This window comes from Felis catus, chromosome D1 (genome assembly GCF_018350175.1).
Source record: "Felis catus isolate Fca126 chromosome D1, F.catus_Fca126_mat1.0, whole genome shotgun sequence".
NCBI classification, from domain to species: Eukaryota; Metazoa; Chordata; class Mammalia; order Carnivora; family Felidae; genus Felis; species Felis catus.
In genome coordinates this window covers 63,970,945-63,996,223 of record NC_058377.1, presented here as the reverse complement: position 1 = coordinate 63,996,223, position 25,279 = coordinate 63,970,945, and the positions used below count along the sequence as shown (strand labels likewise).

General features: G+C 38.3%; 2 protein-coding genes across 11 annotated transcripts in view; one reads left to right on the top strand and one right to left on the bottom strand.

The window, feature by feature from the left end:
• NLRP14 (NLR family pyrin domain containing 14) overlaps positions 1-799 on the bottom strand; it is a 286,975-nt gene extending 286,176 nt beyond the window's left edge. For 3 of the 8 annotated variants that reach the window (XM_045038890.1, XM_045038889.1, XM_045038888.1), the window contains exon 1: positions 428-799. The gene's annotated coding sequence lies outside the window, so the exon portion shown is untranslated. The remainder of the gene's footprint in view (positions 1-427) is intronic. The other 5 variants (XM_045038891.1, XM_045038887.1, XM_045038886.1 and 2 more) reach the window with 5 other exon arrangements.
• Positions 800-4,311: 3,512 nt separating this feature from the next.
• Positions 4,312-20,202, top strand: ZNF214 (zinc finger protein 214). Of its 3 annotated transcripts, XM_006937056.3 has the most exons (5): positions 4,312-4,575; positions 4,933-4,991; positions 5,582-5,670; positions 16,994-17,155; positions 18,252-20,202. In XM_006937056.3, exons 2-5 carry the CDS (start codon positions 4,975-4,977, stop codon positions 19,946-19,948), a joined length of 1,965 nt encoding a protein of 654 aa, XP_006937118.1. In that variant the 5' UTR covers positions 4,312-4,575; positions 4,933-4,974; the 3' UTR covers positions 19,949-20,202. The 3 variants fall into 3 exon arrangements, with proteins under 3 accessions (XP_006937118.1, XP_006937119.1, XP_044894817.1); XM_006937057.3 differs by lacking the exon at positions 4,933-4,991; XM_045038882.1 differs by lacking the exons at positions 4,312-4,575; positions 4,933-4,991; positions 5,582-5,670 and adding exons at positions 13,904-13,939; positions 14,440-14,724.
• Positions 20,203-25,279: the final 5,077 nt, after the last annotated feature.

Sequence of the window (25,279 nt, the reverse complement as noted above, 5' to 3'; positions counted from 1 at the left end):
TTGAAGGCTAAACACCTGCTCCCGGGATGGAATGTGAGAGGAGTGCCTTTATTTACCAGGTATGACGAAAGTGAGCATAATCCTACCACCTGACCTGTTAAGAAACAGGTGCTGCACGCGAGTTAAGGACCACACAAGGTCCCCACCCGAAGCAGACTCCTTACCCACGTACCCACTGGGGTCGGAGTGACCGCGGCCTCGCAAAGGGCAAGTGGTCTCTCTCGGCGGTCCGGCCCGCGTCCATAGGCCCACCGCGTTCTCTACCCGAGGGGTCTGATGGTTCCTCCTTCTGGACCACGGGTCGGGGTCTCCATTCCCTTCCCTGTCTTCCCTAAGAATATGGGTGCTGAAAAGGCCCTCACAGGACCTAACATGCTAGTTTAGAACAGGCAATACACCGCCGGGGAAGAGGAGGGTCATTCCATACCTTGGGTCACAGAGGGGGTCAAGAGCGGGTTAAATCCCAGTGCTGAAAGCCACAAGCCAAAGAGGGAAGGCGAAAAGTGAAAAAAACGCCTCAATAGATACTTGCTGCTTGACGTGAAATGGGAGCTCACTGGGACTTTTTATGCGCGAGGTCCCTACGCAGCTGCGCGCTGGAGCAAACACGTGGAGGGCTGCGCCAGGCGCGGACACTTCTCTGCCTGGCCGGTGAGCCCCTTTTCCCATTGGCTGGCGGAGGGGGCATTGCGCCCACGCGCCCACGCCCCACAGGAGCCTCAGACTCGCCTGGTAGGCACAGCTCCTCCCAGAGGATAGTGTGCGATTAGTGTCCTCTGAGCGTAGCACCCGTGCGGGCGCGTGACTCCTTCCCTTTCCGGTTAACCAAGAACACGTGCGCCAGGGGGGGGTCTGAGAGTTGGACCCTGGCTGCAGACGAGCTTTCCCAGACAGGATGACCCCCAACAGGCAGCATCACTTTACTCACCCATCCAGTAAACCATATAATTACTGAGCACCTGCTTCGTGCCTCACAGTTTTCTGGACCTTTTCTAGCTGGGAATAAAACATCCAAAGTTCGCAAGTACATACATCTTAGGAGAAGCTAGGAGTGTTACAGGTTTGGGTTCCAAAACCATTTCCAACATGCTTATAAAACCATTAAATAGAACACATTTATTACATGGAAAATAAACTGAGATGGTTAAAATAAGTTTCAGAAGCTGAGGGTCCCAAACTGTGCCTTAGTAAAAGTAAATTTGACTTTTTTCCCCCATTTTCATTTAATTTACATATACCTGATATATTTAATTTTACATAAGCACTTAAGTATAATATACATACATTTTAAAGATTTTTTAAAAATTTATTTATTTTGAGAGGTGGGTGGAGCATAGAGAGAGGAAAAGAGAGAATCCCAAGCAGGCTCTGCTCTGTCAGTGCAGAGACCCATTTGGGGCTCGAACTCACAAACCATGAGATCATGACCTGAGGTGAAATCAGGAGTCCCATGCTTAACCGACTGAGCCACACAGGCACCCCAGTGTCATACATTTCAGTGCAACCCTTTTTGTTTCTTTTCCCTTTTGGTTTAGCCTTGTCATGAAAAGCCAACTTTGTGAGGAAGAGCATCACTTGCCTTTATTGCATCATCATTAAAGATAATTCGGCTTTGTTGTTTCTCTATTTTGCTACAGTTTAATCTTTCGGGGCTTCTTTGTCTTAAAGTGCACAATAATAAAATGGAAAATGCAAAACTTCTTAATAACTACTAGCAAAAAAGCATCTTAGAAAAAATGTTAACATGTCTCCTCATGCCCCTGCAGCTGGAAGGAGAGACACTATTCTTAGTAAAACTGCACTAATAAGGTGGGAAAATAATAAAGGCAATTAAAAGCACATGCATCATCTATGGATGAGGACGACAAAGCTCATAATTCATTTTTGTTAATTTTATATGGACACAAAAATATGTTCTGTATTCTAGGGATAGAAGTTTCTATATGCCTCTTAAATCAAGATTTTTAATTATACTACTCAATTTCTGTAGGACCTTATCTTTACTCTCCTAGATCTAAGTCTGACACAAATGTACTGAATTTTCCCATAGAATTGTATTTATCAAGTCCTCAGAATTTATAAATTTTTGCCTTATGTATTTAGCAGGTTTGATACTACTATGCTTCCTTGTAAATTGTGCCTTTTATCAATGTATAAGATCCATCTCTTTGATTCTGAACTTTCAATTAGTTTTCTGTAATACTGAAATTTCTGCTTTTTGTTTGCCTGGTAGCTTTTTGACCAACCTCACAGGTGTTTATTGTAAACAGCATATGCCTGGATTTTGTTGCTTGACCCAGTCTGTCTCTCCCTTTATATAAGAAAATGCAGTCCATTCACCTTAAGCACATGGGTTGATAATATATTGCATTATATGTTACTTTAGGTTCATATTTATTTTACATCATGAATTCCTCTGCTTCCTTTCCCATAATTTTTCTGATTTATTTCCATCTTTATTTGCTATTTGTTTAGAATGCTTTCTTGAACTGTTTCTTCAGATGGAGGGGGCCTGAGTGATACAGACTCTGAATCCTTTTGTTTTTTCAATTGTTTAATGTTTATTTATTTTTGAGAGAGAGACACACACACACAGAGTGTGAGCAGGGGAAAGGCAGAGAGAGGGAGATACAGAATCTGAAGCAGGCTCCAGGCTCTGAGCTGTCAGTACTGAGCCCAACACAGGGCTTGAACCCACAAACTGTGAAATCATGACCTGAGCCAAAGTCAAACCCTTAACCGACTGAGCCACCCAGGTGCCCCTAAAAGTGCATTTTAAAAATGAGACTATAAAGAGTGATATTGCCAGCTAACATTTGATGTTTTTATGTGCCAGGAATGCTGAAAAGCAAATTGCATGGATTATCCCACTATTCCTTAACAATCAGGACTAATACTCTACCAGTTGGAAGCAGTGTGGGAGAGCAGCCCACCTCAGTGCTCGCTCTTACTGGTCAATGTCTATGCATTCAGGATCTTAACTAAAATCTTATTAAAATTTTCATCTTACACACGAGAAAACTGGGGGTGAAAGATTAAATAACTTGCCCAACATCACTTAATGGGTAACACCACGGAGTTTAAAGTCAGTTCTTTTAGACAGCAAAACCCAAGCTCTTAAGCTCTGTGCCATATAACTTCTGAATGTGTAAGCCAGAGGGGGTCCACACAATGATTTTCAAAAGGTGATTTTGGGAGTCATAAGAAATTCAGGTGTTCATTTCCTAGTGGAGGCCAGACGGGTAGGCCCTGGACCACCCACTTCTGCTAAACGTTGAACTGTAAATACATAGTTTAACATTTATAGAGTACTTCCTATGTGCCAGGGACCAGTTTAAGCATTTTGACGACACTAACTCAGTTAATTCTAACAACAAGCCGGTAAAAAAAATTATTATGCTGCCTATTTTAATGATGACACAAAAAGGTTGTTATTCAGCCAAGATCACATCCTGAGTGGGTGGTGTGGTCAGAATAGAATCCAACGAGTCCCTTGCTTTTAAAGACTACCCTAAAAAACGTTCCTTGACCAATATTTGAATACTACTGATCCAGCCCAAGCTTGAGGAGAAGCGCCTAAGGAAATGAAAATATTTTCTTAAGAGAACATTGAACAAGATAATAGAAGAGCAGGTGATTGGATCTCTTTCTAGAACTCCTTCCCACGGCTCCACCTCGGTCCCCACCTTGTCTTTCTCCTCTCTGCCAGGACTCTCCAGAGAGCCCGGGACTTGGCAGAAAGAGAAGAGGGAGGAAGGAGGAAAGCGCGACCCCTCTACCGAGTCAGCAGAAGCCAAGCGGGTCCTGGGCAACCGTAACCTGGAATTTATAAGGTCCTCTTTGTGGCTGCGCGACTCCAACCTGGAGTTTAAGGACAATGCTCGGGCCAGAGCTAGTGGGGTGCCTATTCTGCCGAGGGCTCAGGACAGTGGGAGCAACCACCTCTCTCCCCCCAAAGGCGAAGTGACAGCAAGGGTTTCCCCAGGTTCCTGTTGGGGAGTTCCGCACTGGCGGGTTGTGAGGGTCCCAGAATTCTTCGAGGCTGGCCGCTCCATTCCCTGAATCCCCAGCCCCCCCCCCCCCGCCCCCCGCCTTTCCAGAGTCCCTAAAAGCACCTAGAGTAGCCCTATTTCGTTAGCATCGGGGCGGGGGGGCGGGCGGTGACTCGGTCCTATTCTCCACTCAGAGTTCGGAGAACTCAGCTCTCCGGTGCCCGAACGCCGGCGACGGACCGCCGAACTGAGTCCCGGGCCTTCTGTCCAATCAGGAGCCACGTTCTCCGGCGCTTTCCTTTCCTTTCCCGCCCCGCCCCTCTCGTCTCCATGGAAACACTCCGAGTGTCTATTTGGAGGCCCGGGGCTTCCTTTTCGGTCTAGCGGGGCTGCGGCCATTGTTTGTGTAGACGGACTGTTTTGGCCGGTCCTGTGCCCCCTCTGAGGTTCCACTAGTGACGCGGATTGTCGGGAGCACCGAGCCAGAAGCGGGGAGAGCTGTGGCTGAAGAAAAAGTGGCAGAAAAGGGAGGGTGTGGGGCCAAGAAGCTCCCGGCTTAGAAATCCCGAAGACACCAGTGTAGGTGGGTCCTTCACAGTCGCCCTCCCCAAATTAAAACCGACTAAGGGGAAGGAGAGAGGAGGACAGAGGCAGCTTTGACCCCGGGACCGGGGTGCTTGGGACTGGAAGGTGTTGGGGCGAAGCTCGGGTCGGGGGTCTGGACATGGAACGGAGGCCGCGCGCATCTGCGCTGCGGGAGCAGAGGCCACGGAGATCCCTCTCCTTGAGAACCATTTGTGTGTCTGAGTCCAAAAACACTCGGGCAGCCCGTGGCGCGTTGGGAGAGCCCAAAGCTATGCTGCTCTCGGGCCGTCCACGAGTCGTTTTTTTTTTTCTTTCTAGAGAAAGAGGGCTCTTAACTGTTTATCATTTTCCCCAGGGACCTGTGATCACCAAGGCAGGACCCGGGTAGCAAAGGCTCATGCCCCCATTTTGCAGGTGAGGAAAGTGAGGCCCTGGGAGGTCTAGAAGTTTGGTCATTTTCAAAGTTCTACAAGTGGTTAGTGACAGAGACTGATGAGGTCCAGGGAACGCTAGATCTGGGACCATTCTGTAAGATTCTAGGAACTCTGATAGTAAATCCAGTATTTCTGTGTATTAAGTAGAGAAGAGCAATGGAATTATCTTTCTACTTTACTGATTGAACAAAATAAGAAAAATAAGAATAGAAAATATGTGCCCTATTTCTATTATTTTACTATTTTTGTTAATAATTAATTAGGAAAGCCTTGGGGCTCAGAGAGGTTAAATTACATTAGAGAGCATCTGCATCCCTGGAGGGACTGTGAGATCAAATTCTGTTTTCATGCCCAAACAAGAATTGTACCTTTGAAGTTTTTAAAGGTTCAGAAATTAAGTCCTGGTTCCAATTCTCATAACTCTCCTATCTGGCCCTTGAAAAGGAACAGAAACGTTCTTGTGTTCTTTCTGGCCTCTTTCTAGGAGGTTTGGGGGGTCACACCCAGTTAGTATGTGGGGATGATTGCAAGGCATGCCCAGTCTTTCATTCCTCCTTTCTTCTCCCTCAGCTCAGACTCCTCAAAACTCCACCCTTCCCTAAAAGAGGAGCATAAAGGAGGAAGCAATGTTCACTATTTTCTTCATAGTCTGATCCCAGGTGAGTAGGAATGTCTTTTCTTATTTATAAAATACCCCTGGAACTATCCATAGGTGGTGGGAATAGTGGAAGTGGCAGTGGGGATGGATGAACCAGAGTAGAAAATGTTCCTCACTTGGCTGACAAACTTCCAAACCTCCTATTCCCACCCAGTGTCTTTTCCCAATATTTACTCATTTATTCAGCCAGTCATTCAGGTCTACTGTAAAATTTGTACCATTCTTGATGCTCTGAGATCAAGAAATATAAGAATTTTTTTCTGAACGCTGAGGAGATAAACCATATGAGGTCAATAATAATTTCTCAAGTTAGCAAACATTAACGTGTTAGAATGAGTGGCACTCAAAAGACAGGAATAGAAACTCAGGTTTGAAAAAATCATCATGAACAGGAAGGTAGTATTCTAGATGGGAAGATCATCATTTAGTCTCAGGCAGAAATTGAGGGGAAAACTAAGAAAACAGAGCTAGTTACAGTAGAACCTAAGTATGCATGTATAAGGTGAGGTCAGATTGTGGAAAGCTATGCTATTTATGTTTAATTGGTTACTTATTCTTGTGCACCACTCAGTCCCCTGCACATCAACCAGAGGCAGCCATTACTGACATTTGGATCTATTTACTTATAGTCTTTTATCTAATATTCGATACAAATACATACTAACCTGTAAAAACACTAATATGTACACATACGTACAAAAGTAGACACATAGGTAATCTAACATGCATATATGTAGATTAGTATATATAAAAAAAATTTGAACATGAGAAATAGGCTCCATGAAGGCAGAGAACATTTTCAGTACATAGAACTGTGCATGGCATGAGTAAGCACTCATTGAATATTTGTTGAATTATGGATGGCCAGTTTTTGTATAATTTTTTTCATTTAACATATAATTGACATTTTTTCAAATGTTTTTTGGTAACATGAGTTTTTAAGACTATCTCGTATTCCATTCCAGGTATGTGTACTGTACTCTAGGTATATATGTTCCCTTCCAGCTATATGTACTTTAAATTTTCTTTTTTGGGGAAGAGTTAAAGTAATTCTCAATATTTTGCTGTTTATAAACATTTTCTATTAAATATTTTTATACATAATTTATTAAGTGTATCTCTCTTTATGTCTTTCAAGATACACTTGGAGAAATAGGATAACAGAGCCAAAGAATATAATGTCTATATTTTAGGCTTTTGAAAAACTTTTTTAGAAATACTACATGAATTAACTTCTGTAACCATTTGATGAAAGGTCCTCTCTCTCTGAACCTTTACCAGCTTTGAGTATTTAAGATTTTGCCTTTAATTGCATCCCTTTAATCTTTAGAAAGGTTGACCATTTTTTACATGCATTTACTGGTCATTTGCATTCTTTCTTTGACATAAATAATGTATGCCTCTTGACATGCATTACTTTTTTTTCCTACTGAATTTTTTGTTTCTATTTGATGAAAAGTATTCTTTGTATGTAAAAGATACAAACCATTTGCTAATTGCTATATTTCTCCCTTTTGTCATTTGCCTTTTGGGACTTATTTGTTCATGTAAGTTTCAAATCTGTATAGAGTGAAATTTTATTTCTTTTCATTAATACAATTTTATGCTCTGAGAGCTCTTCTTCACCCTCAAATCTAATACATAATTACTTTCATTTTCCTCAATTATTTTTTTATAGTTTCAAGTATTTTAAAAGTTTAACTCTGAAGCCTTTCAGGTATTTGTTTTGGTGTGAGAAATGATAGAACTTAAACATTCTTTCCCACCTCCCACTTTCTTATTTTTCTTGCAACATTTACTTTCTCCATTGGTTGTAGTGCTACTTGTTTATATACCAAATTACTAACTTCATTACATATACACACACCTACACAGTTGTACACACAGATCACTTTTGGGGCTGTCCTGTTTCATGGAACCATCTCTCAATTCTGCTGTCGACGTGTATTTAATTTTGTTCCTGTATATATATATAGTGCGTTTAATGGGCAATGAAGAGGAATTTAGCCTTTCTTTTTCCTCATTTAAGGATAAAAGGAAGGAAGATAGCCCATTTTGGGAAAAAAGGAAGTAAAAGTTACTTGTAAGTTTTAGATATTGAATATATTAACCTTTCAGTATGTTTTTTTTTTTAATATAGAATATTGGTCAAAATACAGGCTCTGGGTCCACTATCTAAGCTTGTTTCATGCTTCTGCCACTTCTCAGTTACGTGAATTAGATTGCATTACCTAACCAGTTTCTCATCTCTGAAGTGGGGAAATAGAACTTAGTAGGGTTAAGAAGGTTAAATAAGGTCAAATATGTAAAACCCAGCACAGTGGTGGACAAATAGAATCAGTAAGAATTGGTTGCTATTATGTTAGTTATTATTTACAATATAATGTACAACTATTTCTAGTCACTAAAACATAAGAATTGAGCAGGGAATCTAGTTTAATATATTTTTTTGGCCAATGGCTAGTCAGATATCCCAGCACCATATATAAGCCATCTTATCCCCACAAATTTGATATTACCTTTATCATGTTTGAATTCTCTGCTATATTTGGGTCCATTTCCAGATTTCTATTCTTTTGTATTGATCTTGTCTATTCCTGTGTCAACCTCATGGTGTTATAATTACAGAGTTACAGAGTTTTAATATGCCACTGGGTTAGTCTCCTCTCATTTTTTTATTTTAATTCTTCTTCTTTTTTTTTTTTTTTTTTTTTTACTTTACATCCAAGTTAGTTATGATATAGTGCAATAATAATTTCAGGGGTAGAATCCAGTGATTCATCCCCTACATATAATATGCAGTGCTCATCCCAACAAGTGTACTCCCTAATGCCCCTTGCCCGTTTAGCCCATCCCTCAACCCACACTTCCTCCAGCAACCCTGTTTGTGCTCTATATTTAAGAGTCTCTTATGTTTTGTCCCTCTCCCTCTTTTTATATTACTTTTGCTTCTTTTCCTTTATGTTCATATGTTTTGTATCTTAAATTCCACATATGAGTGAAGTCATATGATATTTGTCTTTCTCTAATTTTGCTTAGCACAATAAACTCTAGTTCCATCCACGTAGTTGCAAATGGCAGGATTTCACTCTTTTTGATTGTCAGGTAATAATCCATTATACACATACACACACACATATGCACACACACATACACACACACACACCACATCTTCTTTATCCATTTATCTATTGATGGTCATTTGGACTCTTTCCATACTTTGGCTATTGTTGATAGTGCTGCTATAAACATTTGGGTGCATGTGCCGGTTCGAAACAGCACTACTGTATCCTTTGGATAAATATCTAGTAGTGCAATTGCTGGGTTGTAGGGTAGTTCTGTTTTTAATTTTTTGAGGAACCTCCACACTCGTCTCCAGAGTGGCTGTTCCAGTTTGCATTCCCACCAGCAGTGCAAAAGGGATCCTCTTTTTCCGCATCCTCGCCAACATCTGTTGTTGCCTGAGTTGTTAGTTTTAGCCTCTGTGACAGGTGTGAGGTGGTAACTGATTATGGTTTTGATTTGTATTTCCCTGATGGTGAGTGATGTTGAGCATGTTTTCATGCGTCTTTTAGCCATCTGGATGTCTTCTTTGGAAAAGTGTCTATTCATGTCTTTTGCCCATTTCTTCACTGGATTATTTGTTTTTTGGGTGTCATTTCTTTTTAATAATGGTTTTTCTTTCTCCCACAAAAGTATTTGAAAATCAGTTTCTCAGACCCACCCCCAAACCTGTAAGTATCATTGAATATGTAGATAAGTTTAATGAGAACAAAATTATGTTTATTTCTCCTACCTAAGATTGAGGAGTGCTTTCTAAATTTAAAAGCTACATTTATCTAAGTTCTAAGTATTTTTGTTAAGCTTTTAGGAATTTATATTTTTTTAATGTTTTTGTTTATTTATTTTTGAGAGAGAGAGAGAGAGAGAGAGAGAGAGAGAGAGAGAGATTGTGAGCAGGGGAGGGGCAGAGAAAGGGAGACAGAATCCCAAGCAGGCTCTATACTGTCAGCACAGAGCCTGGTGCTGGGCTTAAACTTACAAACCACGAGATCATGACCTGCGCTAAAATCAAGAGTCAGACACTTAACCAGCTAAGTCAGCCAGGCATCCCAGGAATTTTATTTTTTAATTGGTATTGTAAATGTCGTTTTACAAATAACTTTTAATGACTATATGTCTGAACTTCACATGGTTACTTAATTTGAACTTTTATTGTGATGCATTCATACATGCAAAAGAACATACTAAAACATATATGTATAAATTAAAATATAATAACATGAATGCCCACCATCTAGACCAGAAAATACTTTTAATTTTTTTTAATGTTTGTTTGTTTTTGAGTCAGAGAAACAGAGTGCAAGTGGGGAAGGGGCAGAGAGAGGGAGACACAGAATCTGAAACAGTCTCCAGGCTCTGAGCTGTCAGCACAGAACCCGATGTGGGGCTCGAACACACAAACCGCGAGATCATGACCTGAGCCGAAGTTAGACGTGCTTAACCGACTGAGCCACCCAGGGGCCCCTAGACCAGCAAATACTTTTAAAAGCCACCCTGCTAACCCCACAATTTCATTCCCTCCTTTTCCTAGAGAGGCAACTGCTATCTTAAATGTTATGTTTATTATTCCTTACCTATTTTTTTTAGTTTTATATAAATGGACTCTATATAACTATTCTGTGAATAGCTTCTTTAGTATAATGTTAGATTTTTACAGTGTATCCATGTTGATTCATGTACCTAAAGTTTTTTTTAACTGTTGTGTATGCTTTCACAGTATGACCAACAACTTATTTATCCATCCTACTGTTGTTGGGCCTTTTGTTTTGCTTCCAGTCTTTTTGATATACTGAAAAACTTGTATGTATCTTCTGGCATACATGTGTTTGTTTTCTAGGGTACAAACCTAGTATTAGAATTGACTTCCCTTATAATTATTAATAATTTTCCGTTGATTTTCTTTGGTTTCCCATATACCATACCCTCTACTTGCTTTGGGAAGTGGTTTCATCAGTGGTTTAAATATAGTGAATTTGCAGTATCTCTGTCAAGTTTCCAGTCTTATTGGGTATGCCTTTAATGTTTTACTTTTGGATTTGAGATATATTTACATGTCTTTATTTTTATTTTGCTAACTTGATTTGTTTGTAGTTTTAAATGAAGGATCCATACCGAATTTTAAGAAGTACCTTTTTGGCACTGATTAAAATATATGGCTTTTCTTATTTAACATTGTTATGACAGTTTATAGTTAATATTTTCTTCATTTGGGCCTTCCTTTGTTTACCTTTTAAAAAAAGCACCATTCTGTCATGCTACAATTTGCTTTGATATTGTAGCAGATTGCGTCTGCATTTTCTAAAGATGACCACACCTGTAACATATTGGACTCTTCATGCTCATCTTACAATGTGACTTACACTCTTACCACCAAAAAGTAGGATCTGTGTCCCCTCTTCTCAAATCTGGCTGGGGTTTATGATTACCTCAATCAGTGGAGTATTGCAGAAGTGATGCTATGTGACTTCCAAAGCTAAGTCATAGAAAGGACACAGCTTTTGCTTGCCTGTACATTGAGAGGTAGCCTAGGCCATGTGAACAAATGCAAAGAAACTAAGATCTTCCATCAACAGTCACAACCAGCCTGCCAGCCTTGTGAGTGAGCCACCCTGAAAATGAATCCTCCAGCTGAATCAAGCAAGCCTCTAAAAAAAAGTAATTGCTGCTCCTGTCGACAACTCAACAATCTCCTAAGGGATCTGAACTAGAACTGCCCAGCCAAGCCATTCCTGAATTCCAGAGAACTGTAAAAAAATAAGATAATAGTGGTAGTATGGCAGTATGTCATAAATATAGGTGTTGCTGGATTTTATTAGCCTTATATTTTACTTTATCCTTGAAGTTTATATCAATATTCATTAGTAACACAGTATAGATCTATAGTTTTCTGACTTTTACTGTCTCAATGTTTTCCTCAATGTCTTAAAAGTTTTGATAGTTTTTCTATATGATTTGGAATAATTTAATAACTTTGAATATTCTGTTCCTTGAAAATTTGAGAGAATTTATGTTAGAAAACATTTGGGTCAGTTATTTTTGAAGGCTATAGTTCTTTGGTAACTTGAGCAATTTCTTTCATATAGCTGATCTGTTCAGGTGTTTTTTCTTTAGGACTTGTTGAATGGTTTTCTAGGAAAAAAATATATTTCCTATTTCTATTAAGATTAATTTTTAAAAGAGCTGTAGAAAGTGCCCACCTAACATTCAGTTAATTTTAAGTTTTCAAGTTTATTTATTTTGAGAGAGACAGAGACAGCATGAGTGGGGGAGGGGCAGAGAGAGAGGGAGAGAGAGAATCCCAAGCAGGCTGTGCGCTGCCGGCACAGAGTCTGATGCAAGGCTCAAACCCACGAAACTGTGAGATCATGACCTGAGCTGAAACTGAGAGTCGGACACTTAACCGACTGAGCCACCCAGGCGTCCCACATTCAGTTAAATTTGTATCTGTTCCCACTTCCCCAATGTCAATTCTAACTTTTTTCTATTTATGCTCACTCCTTTTTTCCCCCTTTGGCTAGCTATCTGGTAATTTATCTATTTTATTGTTAGTATTTTTCTTCCAAAGAACTGGCTCTTGGATTCATTTCATAATAGTAAATGTTTTTCAGTTCCACCATTTTCTTTATTGATTTCCCTTTTTTAATCTATCTAGTGTTCACATTGTATATGATACTAAGTTGGAATCCATGTTTATGTTTTCTCAATCAGTTTTCACAACACCATATAGTAAATAATCCATTCTTTCCTTTTATGTTTAATGCCATCTTTATTGTTAATGTGTTTTCATATATAAACAAACACAGTCTCTGAGTCTTCCATGCTGTTCTACTGGTCTTTTTCAGTTTTGATTTAATGTTGTAGTTTCGTGGTATGTCACTATCTGGTAGGGCAAGTCTTCCTGCTTGGTTTACTTAAGTCTTTATAGACTTCTTTTCCTTCCCTGTAAATTTTAGGGGAAAAAGTATATTGTGTTCCTTAAAAAATCCAGCTGGAAATTTGGGGGTATATTGAATTTAATTCAACCCATCCAAGAACATGGAAGTATGCTTCTTCTTTATTTAGATCATCTTCTTTCTGTTTATTGGAATTTAAAAATTTTCTTCAAAGATTTCTTTATGTTCTTGGTTAAGATAGTGGTTTTTTGTTTTTGTTTTGCTTTTTTGTGGATACTATTTTTTTTAACGTTTATTTATTTTTGAGAGAACCAGCAAGCACGAGCGGGGGAGGGGCAGTGAGAGAGGGAGACACAGAATCTGAAGCAGGCTCTAGGCTCCAAGCTGTCAGCACAGAGCCCAATGCGGGCTCGAACTCACAAACTGCTAGATTATGACCTGAGCTGAAGTCGGATGCTTAACCTACTGAGCCACCCAGGTACCCCTATACCCTCTATTTTCTAGTAGTTGATTGCTGATACAATTATGCTGTCATTTTATTGTATCTGGTAATTTTGCTGAGCTCTCTATTTAGTTTGTGGTTTATTTGAATACTGTTCATTTTTCTACATAGACTGCAATAACATATGCAAATAATTACTTTTTGTTTTTACTTCTAATTCTTATGCCTCTTGTTTCATTTTCTTATAGCATTTGTCAGACCTTTGGTACTATGTTGAAAGCAACAGTAATGGTAGTCATTCTTGTTTACCATAATAAAAGGAACACATACAAAGATTCTACATTCAAGTTCTGATTTTGATGAAGGTTCCTAATATGTAACCTTTACGAATTTAGGGAGTTTATTTCTACTTTGCTAAAAGTGTTTATTTTACTTTATTAAATTTTTTTTAAAGTTTATTTGCCTATTTTGAGAGACAGAGACAGAGATAGACAGCATGAGCAGGGGAGGGGGGCAGAACAAGAGACAGAGAGAGAATCCCAAGCTCTGACAGTGCAGAGCCCAATATGGGGCTTGAACTCACAAACCACGAGATCATGACCTGAGCTGAAATCAAGAGTCAGAGGCTTAACCAACTGAGCCACCCTGGCGCCCTTGCTGAAAGTTTTTAATTTTTTTTTTTTTTTTAATGTTTATCTTTGAGATAGACAGAGCGTGAGTTGGGAGGGGCAGAGAGAGAGACTCAGAATCTGAAGCAGGCTCCAGGCTTTGAGCTGTCGGCACAGAGCCCGATGCGGAGCTTAAACTCACAGACCGTGAGATCATGACCTGAGCCGAAGTCGAAAGCTCAACCAACCGACTGAGCCACCCAGGTGCGCCCCCCCACCCCCCGCCCCGTTGAAAGTTTTTAAAGATCATATATAGGTGTTGAACATTATGAACTTTATCACATGATTTTTCTGCATCAGCTAATTATGGTTTTCTTCTATAGTCTATTAATATAGTGAATTATGTTGATAGATTTTCTCTATCATGTTGAACTGTCCTTCCTTCCTGTAATAAACCATGCGTAATCATGATTCATATTTTTAATATATTCCTGAATTCAATTAGTTAATACTTTATTTAGGATTTTTATAGATTTATAACATTTACAAATGGGATTGTAATTTTACTTTTTGATATTGTCTTTATCTGCTCCTGGAGTGAAGATTATACTAGCCACATAATGAGCTAGCAATTTTCACTTTCTCTTTTCTAAAACAATTTGACTGTAATAGTAATTAACCGCTAACAGAATGCTTGGTAGAACAATAGTATGTTATTTATTTATTGCAGTTTAAAATAACACACATTTTTTCATGTCATTCAGTTTCTAAGGGTCAGGAATCTGGGAGTAGCATAGCTGTGTGGTCCCAACCCAGGGTCTCGCACGGGGCTGCAGTCAAGCTGTCAGCAGGACTGCAGTTATCAGAAGGCTTCACTGGGGCCGGAGGATCTTCTAAGATGTTTCATTCATGTGGCTGTTGGCAGAATGCCTCATTTCACACTGAGGACAGAAGCCTCAATTCCTCGCCACATGTCCTGTTCAAGGCTCCTAAGTATCTTCACCACATAGAAGGTAGCTTCTTCAAGAGAGAGTGATCTAAGAAAAAGGGTAAGGAGGAAGCTGCAGTGCCCTTAAGAGCTAGTCTTGAAAGTTGCATACCATGTCTTCTTCCCCTTCTGTTTTTTTATGTAATATTCCTCAGAAGTGAGTCCCTAAGTCCAGTCCACTTTCAAGGTGTCGGGAACACTTCTTGGAGGGAAGGGAATCATATAATTTGTGGACATATTTTAAAACTACCACAAATAAGGTGGACGTATATATGTACTGAAATGTGAAGTTGTACATTATATATTACATGAGAAATGCAAACCAGAATTGTCATGTCTTTGTTAAGAGAAAATTTCAGTGGGGTGTGTATGTATGTTTGTGTGTATGAATGAATAAAGGACACAGTAAAAACTATCTGTTTTTAAGTTAAGTTACTTCTCTTTTAACATTTATGTTATAAACACTTAAAAATGAACAGCATTGAATTTTCTCATTCTTGAGTTCTTATTTGTGGTTAATATTTCATTGTTGACACATGGATTTTCATGTAGGTTTTTTGGAAAACAGTACCTGGGTGGTATACTTTGAAATCCTTGAATATTTCAATACATCTTCCTTCTGTCCTTTTGTTAACACAATAAGGATGTACATGGAAATCTTGATTTACAACCCTTCACCAAGTTGTGTTTTACTTCTTTTACAGTAGGCCTGGGTTTAAAAACCACTATTTTGCAGCTGAATGGCCTTATACAAGTTATTTAATCTTGCTAAATGTTGGTTTCTGGGGCACCTGGGTGGCTCAGTTGGCTGGCTAAGCATCTGACTTTGGTTTAGGTCATGATGATCCATGAGTTCGAGCCCAGTGTTAGGGCCCTCCAATCTCAGGACAGAGCCTGCTTTGAATCCTCAGTCTCCCTCTCTCTCTGCCCTCCCCCCCCTCGAAAATAAATAAACATCAGAAAAAAGACATTTAAATGTTGGTTTCCTTATTCCTTTAGTGTTGATAATTATACCTTCTAGGATTGTTGTCATAGTAAATGAGATAACGGCCCTTTTCACATAACCTTTGGTATTTAACTGCTATGATTATAATGACTTGATGGTCATGATATTCTAGTTTTCCTCCATTAAAGGTATGTATTTTCTTTATTGTAGTATTTACTAAACATTTTTAATTGAATTTTCGAATTGAGAATATGTCATCAAAGAAATGTGTCACATAACCAACTTATGAGCTGTTCTTTCCACTAAGAGAAGTATTTTTAGGCAGTCTGAATACATACATTTATCTCTTCTTTCTAAAACTGCATGATGATAAAAAACTAAAAAAAAATGATGAAGTAAAGAGCCATTAGCAAATGAGAAATTTCAACAGTAACTTGGAAGGCAACAGGAGCAACGGTGGGAAGAGCTGCATAGGGCTAAAGACATTCCATCCTGGAATGCTCCACAGGGGAATAAGCATAAGAAGGATTTGATGAGCCCTGTGAACTTCAGGGAAGCTGAGGATACATCTTTAACATTGGAAGCAGAGGGTCAGTCAAAAAAGAGGATCCTAAAGTATTTCCAGAAAAGAAAGAAAAAGTTGGTTGCAAAGGAATTAAACAAACAAAAAGTCTTAGAAACAACAATGAAGGCTTATGAACAGTGAAACGATTCTGAGAAAAATTCTTTTTGCTCTAGAATTCAATACCCAGCCATGTGAATGATGACAAGGACTTCAAACATGCAGTGTAACCATGCTTGGAGATTCTCCTTTAAACCAAAAGTGTATTTTGAAAACCTTGTCTGTGTCTCACCTTTGCTTTTTTCAGTGGCCGTGGACTTACCATTCATAAACTTGATTGAACTAATTTGGGCCTGTGCCTCCCAATTAATGGAGTAATTCACAAAAGAGGAAGAATCATATAATCTTGAAAATGGAGCACTAAAAAGAATAGCCAGCCCAGATTGGAGCAGGAAGATGAACATTTCCAGAATAAAAAGGGTTGGGGGGAATTGACTTAAGTTTTTCAACTATTATTTACTAATTTTTAAAACAGGGATGATAATCGTATCTACGAGAGGGTCACTGTGAGGACTACTTAAAATAATATGTGAAGTACTTAGCCCAGTGGTTAGCAGACAGATGCTATATAAATGTTTCTTAAGATGGAAAGCCGGGTATCCGGCTTCAGTGACTGGATACATTATTTAGCCATCCGCTATTGTTATGTCTCCTCTTACCTTTCTTGTTTTTCTTCATTATTAAAGTTCTTTATTTTTTTATTTGCTTTGTTACTTACATTACGTGCTGAATGGCTTTTGCTTTGTCCATCTTCTCATTTAGATCTCTTCTTCCTGGAAAATCTGATCTTTGACCAGATGGCAGTAACATTTGAAGATGTGACTGTTATTTTCACTTGGGAGGAGTGGAAATTCCTGGATTCTTCTCAAAAAAAGCTCTACAGAGAGGTTATGTGGGAGAACTACACAAATGTCATGTCAGTAGGTAAAGTTATCCCAGCTCTTAGGTAATAGAGTTAGTTTCTTCTGGGACCAGTTTTGTTGAGTATTTTGGTTCTTTGTCTAGGTATTGTATTGAGATAGGAGAAGTATCCTCAGAAATGGGTCTTAAATCAGATGACAGATAGAAGATAGAGCAAGACATCTTCTAAGACACCCAGGCTATGTATTGATAGGTATTTGTGATTATTCTTATTTTCTGGAATTCACTTAAAATACAGATCTCCACACATAATTCATTCTTTGTGGTTCTAAATTTGTTCTCTCTTCATACTATTTGTACAAGTTAGCTTTTGCTATATAACACACTACCTCAAACTAGTGACTTAAAACAAACCTTATTATTTTCCATGATTCTCATTGGTTAGATGGAACTTCTATCATAGAGTGATTTGACTGGGGCTGGATGGTCTAAAATGAGGCTGGACAGTCTGACTCACATGTCTGGCAGTGGGTCGATATCAGTAGGGATAATGGAGATGTGTTGACCATACATCCTTCTTCAAGCAGGCTAGCCCAGGCTTGTTTACATATTGGTGGTCACAGAATTTTCAAAACCAACAAGAGAGAGGACAAGCCCCAGTGTACAAGCACTTTCAAGTCTGCTTGTATCACTTTTGCTATTGTCCCAGTAAAGAAAGCAAATTGTATAGCCCAGCTAAAGTCAGCATGGAAGGGGAACACGCAGAGGTACAGAATTAATACAGCCCTTTTTTCACACAATCTATCATACTATGCTAGAACAGAAAAATAGAAATATTTTATTTCTCATAACAATGCCCAAATAGAGTAATCTAATTAAATCTGTTTTTAAGATGATTTTCATGAAGCAGTCAGCCTTATTTTTTGATTTCTAACAGTACGTGGTAGTAGTAGATGCTTAGGGTACATCTATGGATTGAATGAATAAGTGAATGAAGGGATTCACATATGAATAAACAAACACATGAATTTCAGACCTAAATCCTAAGTCCTAATCCTTCTTTCTGGATACACATATATTTCTGGAGGTCAGTGAGATACTTGGAAATTTTTTAACACCACCTTCATCTCACCACTGGATAATCTGCTTATTCTTCTAGGAAACTGGAAAGAGAGTTACAAACCCCAAGAAGGAAGATTCAGATATTTAGAACATGAAAATCATCCCTGCTGGCAAGGCTGGAGGAGTGCCAGCACTCAGATATGTAAGAATAGAAGCTATGTGGAAACCATCCAAGGAATAGATTCCAAAGACCTCAAGCAACAAGACCTTTCCCACCATCAAGAATGGTTGATACTCTCCACGCAAGTACCAGGGTATGGGAACTATGAGCTGACTTTTGAAGGCAGAAGTCCCAGGAACTTAAAATATACAAAGTTTATACCCTGGCAGTCCTTAGAAACAAAACACACCCCTCAAGACTATGCTAGAGAAATCTACATGAATGAGTCACATGGTTTTCAAGGAAGCAGATGCCATCTTGGCATATCTAAGAAAAATCTCTCTATGGAAAAAGAACAGAAGCTCATAGTTCAGCATTCTTGTGTCTCAACAGGGGAAGCCCGTCCAGAGTACATTGGGGAGATATATCAACATGACTTACTGAAAGACTCTATGGAAGAGAAATACTGTGGATGTAATAAATGCAAAGAAATTTATTACTGGAACTCGCAGTGTGTTCTCCACAAGAGAAATCAACTTGGAGAAAAGTTCTATCAGTGCTCCATCAGCACAGCATGCTTTTCTCAGAGATCAGACCTATATAGACATCCAAGAATTCACATAGGTAAGAAGCTGTATGGATGTGATGAAGTTGATGGTAACTTCAGTCAGAGCTTAGGTGTTCACTTTCATCAGAGAGTCTGCACAGGGGAGGTTTCTTATATATGCCACATGTGTGGTAAGAGCTTCAGTCAGATCTCTAGCCTTCACAATCATCAAAGAGTCCATACAGAAGAGAAACTCTATAAATTTGAGTGTGGTAAGGACCTCAGTAGAAATTCATTACTTCACATTCACCAGAGACTTCACATAGGAGAGAAGCCTTTTAAGTGTGATCAGTGTGGTAAGAGTTTTAGTCGGAGTTCAGTGCTTCACGTTCATCAGAGAGTCCACACAGGAGAGAAACCGTATAAGTGTGATGAGTGTGGTAAGGGCTTCAGTCAGAGCTCAAATCTTCGAATTCATCAGTTAGTCCACACAGGAGAGAAGTCCTATAAATGTGATGACTGTGGTAAGGGCTTTACCCAGCGCTCAAATCTCCAGATTCATCAGAGAGTACATACAGGAGAGAAGCCTTACAAATGTGATGACTGTGGGAAAGACTTTAGTCACAGCTCTGATCTTCGCATCCATCAGAGGGTCCATACAGGGGAGAAACCCTATACTTGTCATGAATGTGGGAAGGGCTTCAGCAAGAGTTCAAAGCTTCACACTCATCAAAGAGTACACACTGGAGAGAAACCCTATAAATGCGAACAGTGTGGTAAGGGATTCAGTCAGCGTTCACATCTTCTCATTCATCAGAGAGTCCACACAGGAGAAAAGCCCTATAAATGTGATGATTGTGGAAAGGGCTTTAGTCACAGCTCTAATCTTCACATCCATCAGAGGGTCCACACAGGAGAGAAGCCTTATCAATGTGCTAAGTGCGGCAAGGGTTTTGGTCATAGCTCAGCTCTTCGAATTCATCAAAGAGTCCACACAGGAGAGAAACCTTATAAATGCCATGAGTATTATAAGGGATTTGATCCGAATTCACATCTTCACAATAATCACGGACAGGAAAGCTTATAATTATGTTCATTTAGTTAACCGCTTTAATCAAAGCTTAACTTTAAGCCCAATAAATGCTGCTGGGAAGAAAATTCTATAAATAACCCAAGTAATCCCAAGCAACGTTTATAGTTTTCCCTAACTCCCACTAAGAAGCATTTGCTTCAAGAAGAAATCCTTAGGAGGATGCCTATGTATTTAAAATTAAAGTGTATTTACTTTTTCTATTAATATTATACATAGCCATTATAAAATATATGAAAGATTCAAGAAAACTCTTCATCCTGTTCTAGTCTTTTTTTATACATTTTTATGTGCATGAAATCATACTGTATATTTAACTTTGTATTTTCACTGACTTCAAAACATTTACTTACACTTTGGTTTGAATGGAAATTGGCTAGCTAGCTATGAAACAGCATCTTGACTCCCTGTAAAGTCCCTAGGAAACCACAGGAAAAAACCACAAAACTTGAAACTTAACTGGTAGATAACCTATTGCTCAAATGTGGAAGCATTAACTACAGGGCCAGTACAATTCAGTTGCTTATGACATAAGGTAAGAAAACATTGCATGACCCTTTATCTGAGATAGGATGTTGTAGAGATGTTATCTCTGTCACTCAGAAAAGCCAGGAACCATTCTTTTGTTACAGGGGTGCTGTGCTGCATTTGAGGTGCACTCTCACACATCCCCTTTCCCAGGTATCCCTCTCCCCAGGTTTCCACATTTATTCATAGATTCAGACACCACGTAACAAGAAATGCAAAATTTAATGTGTCTAAATAAGGGGTGAAAGATGTTGATAAAAGCTGATAGAAGTGAATGCTAGACGGGGCACCTGGGTGGCTCAGTCGGTTGAGCGTCCAGCTTCGGCTCAGGTTATGATCTCGTGGTCTGTGAGTTCGAGCCCCACATCTGGCTCTGTGCTGACAGCTTGGAGCCTGGAGCCTGCTTCTGATTCTGTGTCTCCCTCTCTCTCTGCCCCTCCCCCACTCATGCTCTGTCTCTGTCTCAGAAATAAAAAAAATTTTAAAAAGTGAATGCTAAATCTGTTCAGATCTGTTCAGAATTAGAGATTTAAGCAGTAGACTCTGATTTAATCTCAATAGAACAAAGTGGTAATAGAGAAATCGCTGCTGGAAGCAGAACTGAACTCAGAGCTATGTGCAAAATTGAATAAGCTAATGATGTAAGAGGAGAGAATTTGGCCATTATAAAATGGAGTAGTCAGTAGGAATACACAAGTCCTAACTACTCATAATATAAACATGTTTAGATATCACTGCCCAAGAGAAACTAAATTAAGGGGACCTGTTCAGGGAAATAACAGGGATTGCAGTACCAAAGAAATAAAACCATTGTGAAGAGTTAAAAATCGATAGCCCTGAAAATCAGCTATTGCAGTCTCCTGGAGAAATTGTCAAAACAATTGGTGTCCTGAGTAGCATGAGAGAAAACCTGTAATCAGTAAAACTAGAGCAGAAATCCCTAAGTAGAGAAGAGCCTCTAAAATAAAAAGAAAACAAAGGACTACAGGGAAATATAAAATGGATCAAAGTGAAAGGCAGTAAGGAGCAATTTGAATTAGCACTGCAGAATATCAAATAATGAATAAATTAAAATATTTTCTTAATATTTTTATTTTTGACAGAGTGCAAGTGGGGAGGGGCAGAGAGAGAGGGAGACACAGAATCCAAAGCAGGCTCTGAGCTATCAGTACAGAGCCCGACATGGGTTTTAGACTCACGGACCATGAGATCAGACCTGAGCAGAAGTTGGACGCTTAACCAACTGAGCCACCCAGATGCCCCTAAATAATGACTAAATTTGAGATGATTTTCAATGTATACAAAAAGGATAGTGAGATGGGAATAATGAGAAAAGACAGATATGAAGTGCAAAGAATGGAGATTCAATGTAGGAATTAAAGGTGTTTTTTTTTTAATATGAAATTTATTGTCAAACTGGTTTCCATACAACACCCGGTGCTCATCCCAACAGGTGCCCTCCTCAATGCCCATCACCCACTTTCCCCTCCCTCCCACCCCCCATCAACCCTCAGTTAATTCTGTTTTTAAGATTCCTTATGGTTTGGCTCCCTCCCTAACTTTTTTTTTTCCCTTCCCCTCCCCCATGGTCTTCTGTTAAGTTTCTCAGGATCCACATAAGAGTGAAAACATATGGTATCTGTCTTTCTCTGTATGGCTTATTTCACTTAGCATAACACTCTCCAGTTCCATCCACGTCACTACAAAAGGCTATTTTTCATTCTTTCTCATTGCCAAGTAGCATTCCATTGTATATATAAACCACAATTTCTTTATCCATTTATCAGTTGATGGACATTTAGGCTCTTTCCATAATTTGGCTATTGTTGAAAGTGCTGCTATAAACATTGGGGTACAAGTGCCCCTCTGCATCAGCACTCCTGTATCCCTTGGATAAATTCCTAGCAGTGCTATTGCTGGGTCATAGGGTAGATCTATTTTTAATTTTTTGAGGAACCTGCACACTGTTTTCCAGAGTGGCTGCACCAGTTTGCATTCCCACCAACAGTGCAAGAGGGTTCCCATTTCTCCACATCCTCTCAAGCATTTATACTCTCCTGATTTGCTCATTTTAGCCACTCTGACTGGAGTGAGGTGATATCTCAGTGAGGTTTTGATTTGTATTTCCCTGATGAGGAGTGATGTTGAAAGACAAAGAAACTGATCCCAATCACAATAAAGGTGTTTCTAAGAAAGATAAAAGAACATGGAACATAATCATTGATCACAGAAATGAAGACATTTTACCTGAGCTAAAAGTATATATACTCACTAGATTTTAGGCAAAACCAATATAAAAAGCATGCTTAGAAACAGCTTAGGGAAAAAAGAATTGCAATCATGCAGAAAGAAAAATTCTGGTCATCTACAAAGCCAGTGAAAAGAGAGAATGGATAAAGAACTCTTTACCAGTAAATGTCAAAAGACTGGAATGACACCTTCAGAATTGTGAGATTAAAAAAAAACTTGTTATCACCTATTTTTTAAATCAACCAAATTGTCTTTATTGTCCAAATTGTGCAGGTAACAAATTAAATAAGAAAACAGAAAACATCATACATGTTCGTTTCTTAAAGAGAGGTCAAGAATGTGGAGATTATGACATAAAACTGGTAATGAGTACTAAAATCAGTTAAGTATGCAGTTAAGTCAGAATTGTTAATTCGTTTACAAAATGTCAAAGATTTTAAATAGCTGTGCAAGAAAATCTTTAACAGTTTATATATAAATGCCTCATTGGGAGAGTTGGGTTGTCAGATAAAATACAGAACACCCAGTTTAGATTTCAGATATACAATGAATTTTTTAATATAATATATCCCAAATATTGCACAGGACTTGCACTAAGAAATTATTTGCTTATGAAATTCAAATTTAATGAGGCATCCTGTGTTTTTATTTGGAAATCCGCAACCCTGTGGGGGTAAGAATAGCAAAAGAAAGTGTGCTACATTTCTGATCTTAAATAGCAGGGACCCTACATCTTCTTAACAACTGGAGAAATGAGTGTAAAATATATATATTTTTTACAAAGTTAGGAATTGCAACTAACAGAACTAAAGCACATATACCTTTCAAAACAGAGGAGAAAATAAAAACAGAGTATTCAATCCCCATTGGCAAAAGACAGAAAAAAATTAAAGCAAAATTATATTGATCAGTAAGTACCCATTATTGATTGTTCAATACTGATTTACTGGTTAATTTTATTGATATAAAATAGGCAAAGGTTTATCAGGCAAATATAAGGGAGTGCCTACAATATGTTTTTTTTTAATTAATAAAAATAACTAAATCCATAAAGCGAGTAAAAATACAAAAACCAATAGTTTCCTGAGCTCTTGCTATAATCAGAAAATATAACGGGTGGAAAAAATATGGCTTGTAGTAACACTAAAATTTCTTTCTAAAAAAGAATAATGCAATGAAAACAATGAAGAAAATAAAAGAATAGAGAAGTCTTATGATTTTTTTAAGAGGAAATGTTCTTAAATTAATCTATAGCTTTATTGCAAATTTCACCAAAATCCCAATGAGATTTGAAATTTAAAAAAATCTAGTCTTTTAAGAAAAACAGACATTGGAGAAGAGCAAAGATAATTTAAGATTAATGAGATTGCCCTAAAATATATTGAAGTTAAAATAATGGAGAATTTTATTGTACACTTGAAAAAAAATGTTCAGAGTGCTGTCAGTAAATCACTTAGAAACAGAGAAGTATATGGATTACATATGTATATGTAACATATTTAGTATATATGCATATATACTTTACGTATATATTATAAAGATCTATGAATAGGAGAAGGATTATTCAGTAAAGGGTGCTGAGAAAATTATTTAACTCTTTGGTGAAAAATAAAGTTAGGCTTTCATCTCATGACCTACATCGTATATATATTAATCTAATATATATTAAAGCACAAATTTTCAGGCTGGATTCCACGAACCTCCATGTGGTTTCATGAAAGCTGGTTTATCAGAACCGAACTACAAATTCAACCCCATCTTTATCTGATTCATATTCAAGATTAGCGTTTCTTTTTAAAGAGGATTGTACTGCTTTAAAATAAAATGTTTAAAATTCACCAAAGTGGGTTTTTTTTTTTTTTTTATGGTTGAAAACATGCACAACACATACGTATTTTCTGAGAATTAGAAAATACACCTAGGAATTTGGCCACAAAAGTTTTTTAAACTGTAGGTGAAAAACACTGAAATCAGAAAGTAGGAAAAATATTTTTCATGATTAAGACAGTTAAGAACTTTTATAAACTAATAAGGAAGATGGATACCTACCTACTAAAGATTGGCAAAGGACATCAGATTAAAGCAATGAAATGCCACTTTTATTAACAATTATAATAGCTATTTTCAGTGAGAGTACAGAGTGATGGATACTTACTACTTACGACGAAGGTAAATTGATAGACTTTGGAAAAGCTATTTGGCTAATCATAAGCCTTAAAATTGTTGATATCCTTTCCTTCAGTGATTTCATGTCTAGGCATATATTTTTTGGAAATAGATTACACATTATTAAAGCATTTCTATTTCCAAAGAAGAGACCCACTTCATTTATCTAATTCAAAAAATAGAGCTATAGAACAAACATGTTTTAAAATCTCACAGAAAAAAATCCAAGGACATAAGCTTTCGTATGGGAATTTGCTCTAGAATTAGTGGCCATTAGACAAAGCCACTGTTTCAAAACCGTGTTTCTCTTTGGGTAGCCTCTCTACTGTCTACGCACTGACCTACTCTTTGCAGGTCTATAATTGCCACCACATACATGAATGT

Bases quoted from the DNA above. Each gene is read 5' to 3' on its own strand.
- ZNF214 (XM_006937056.3), top strand. The intron at 5,671-16,993 runs GTGAGTAGGAAT...CTTCTCATTTAG, and splicing joins TCTTCATAGTCTGATCCCAG to ATCTCTTCTTCCTGGAAAAT. The intron at 17,156-18,251 runs GTAAAGTTATCC...TTATTCTTCTAG, and splicing joins CACAAATGTCATGTCAGTAG to GAAACTGGAAAGAGAGTTAC.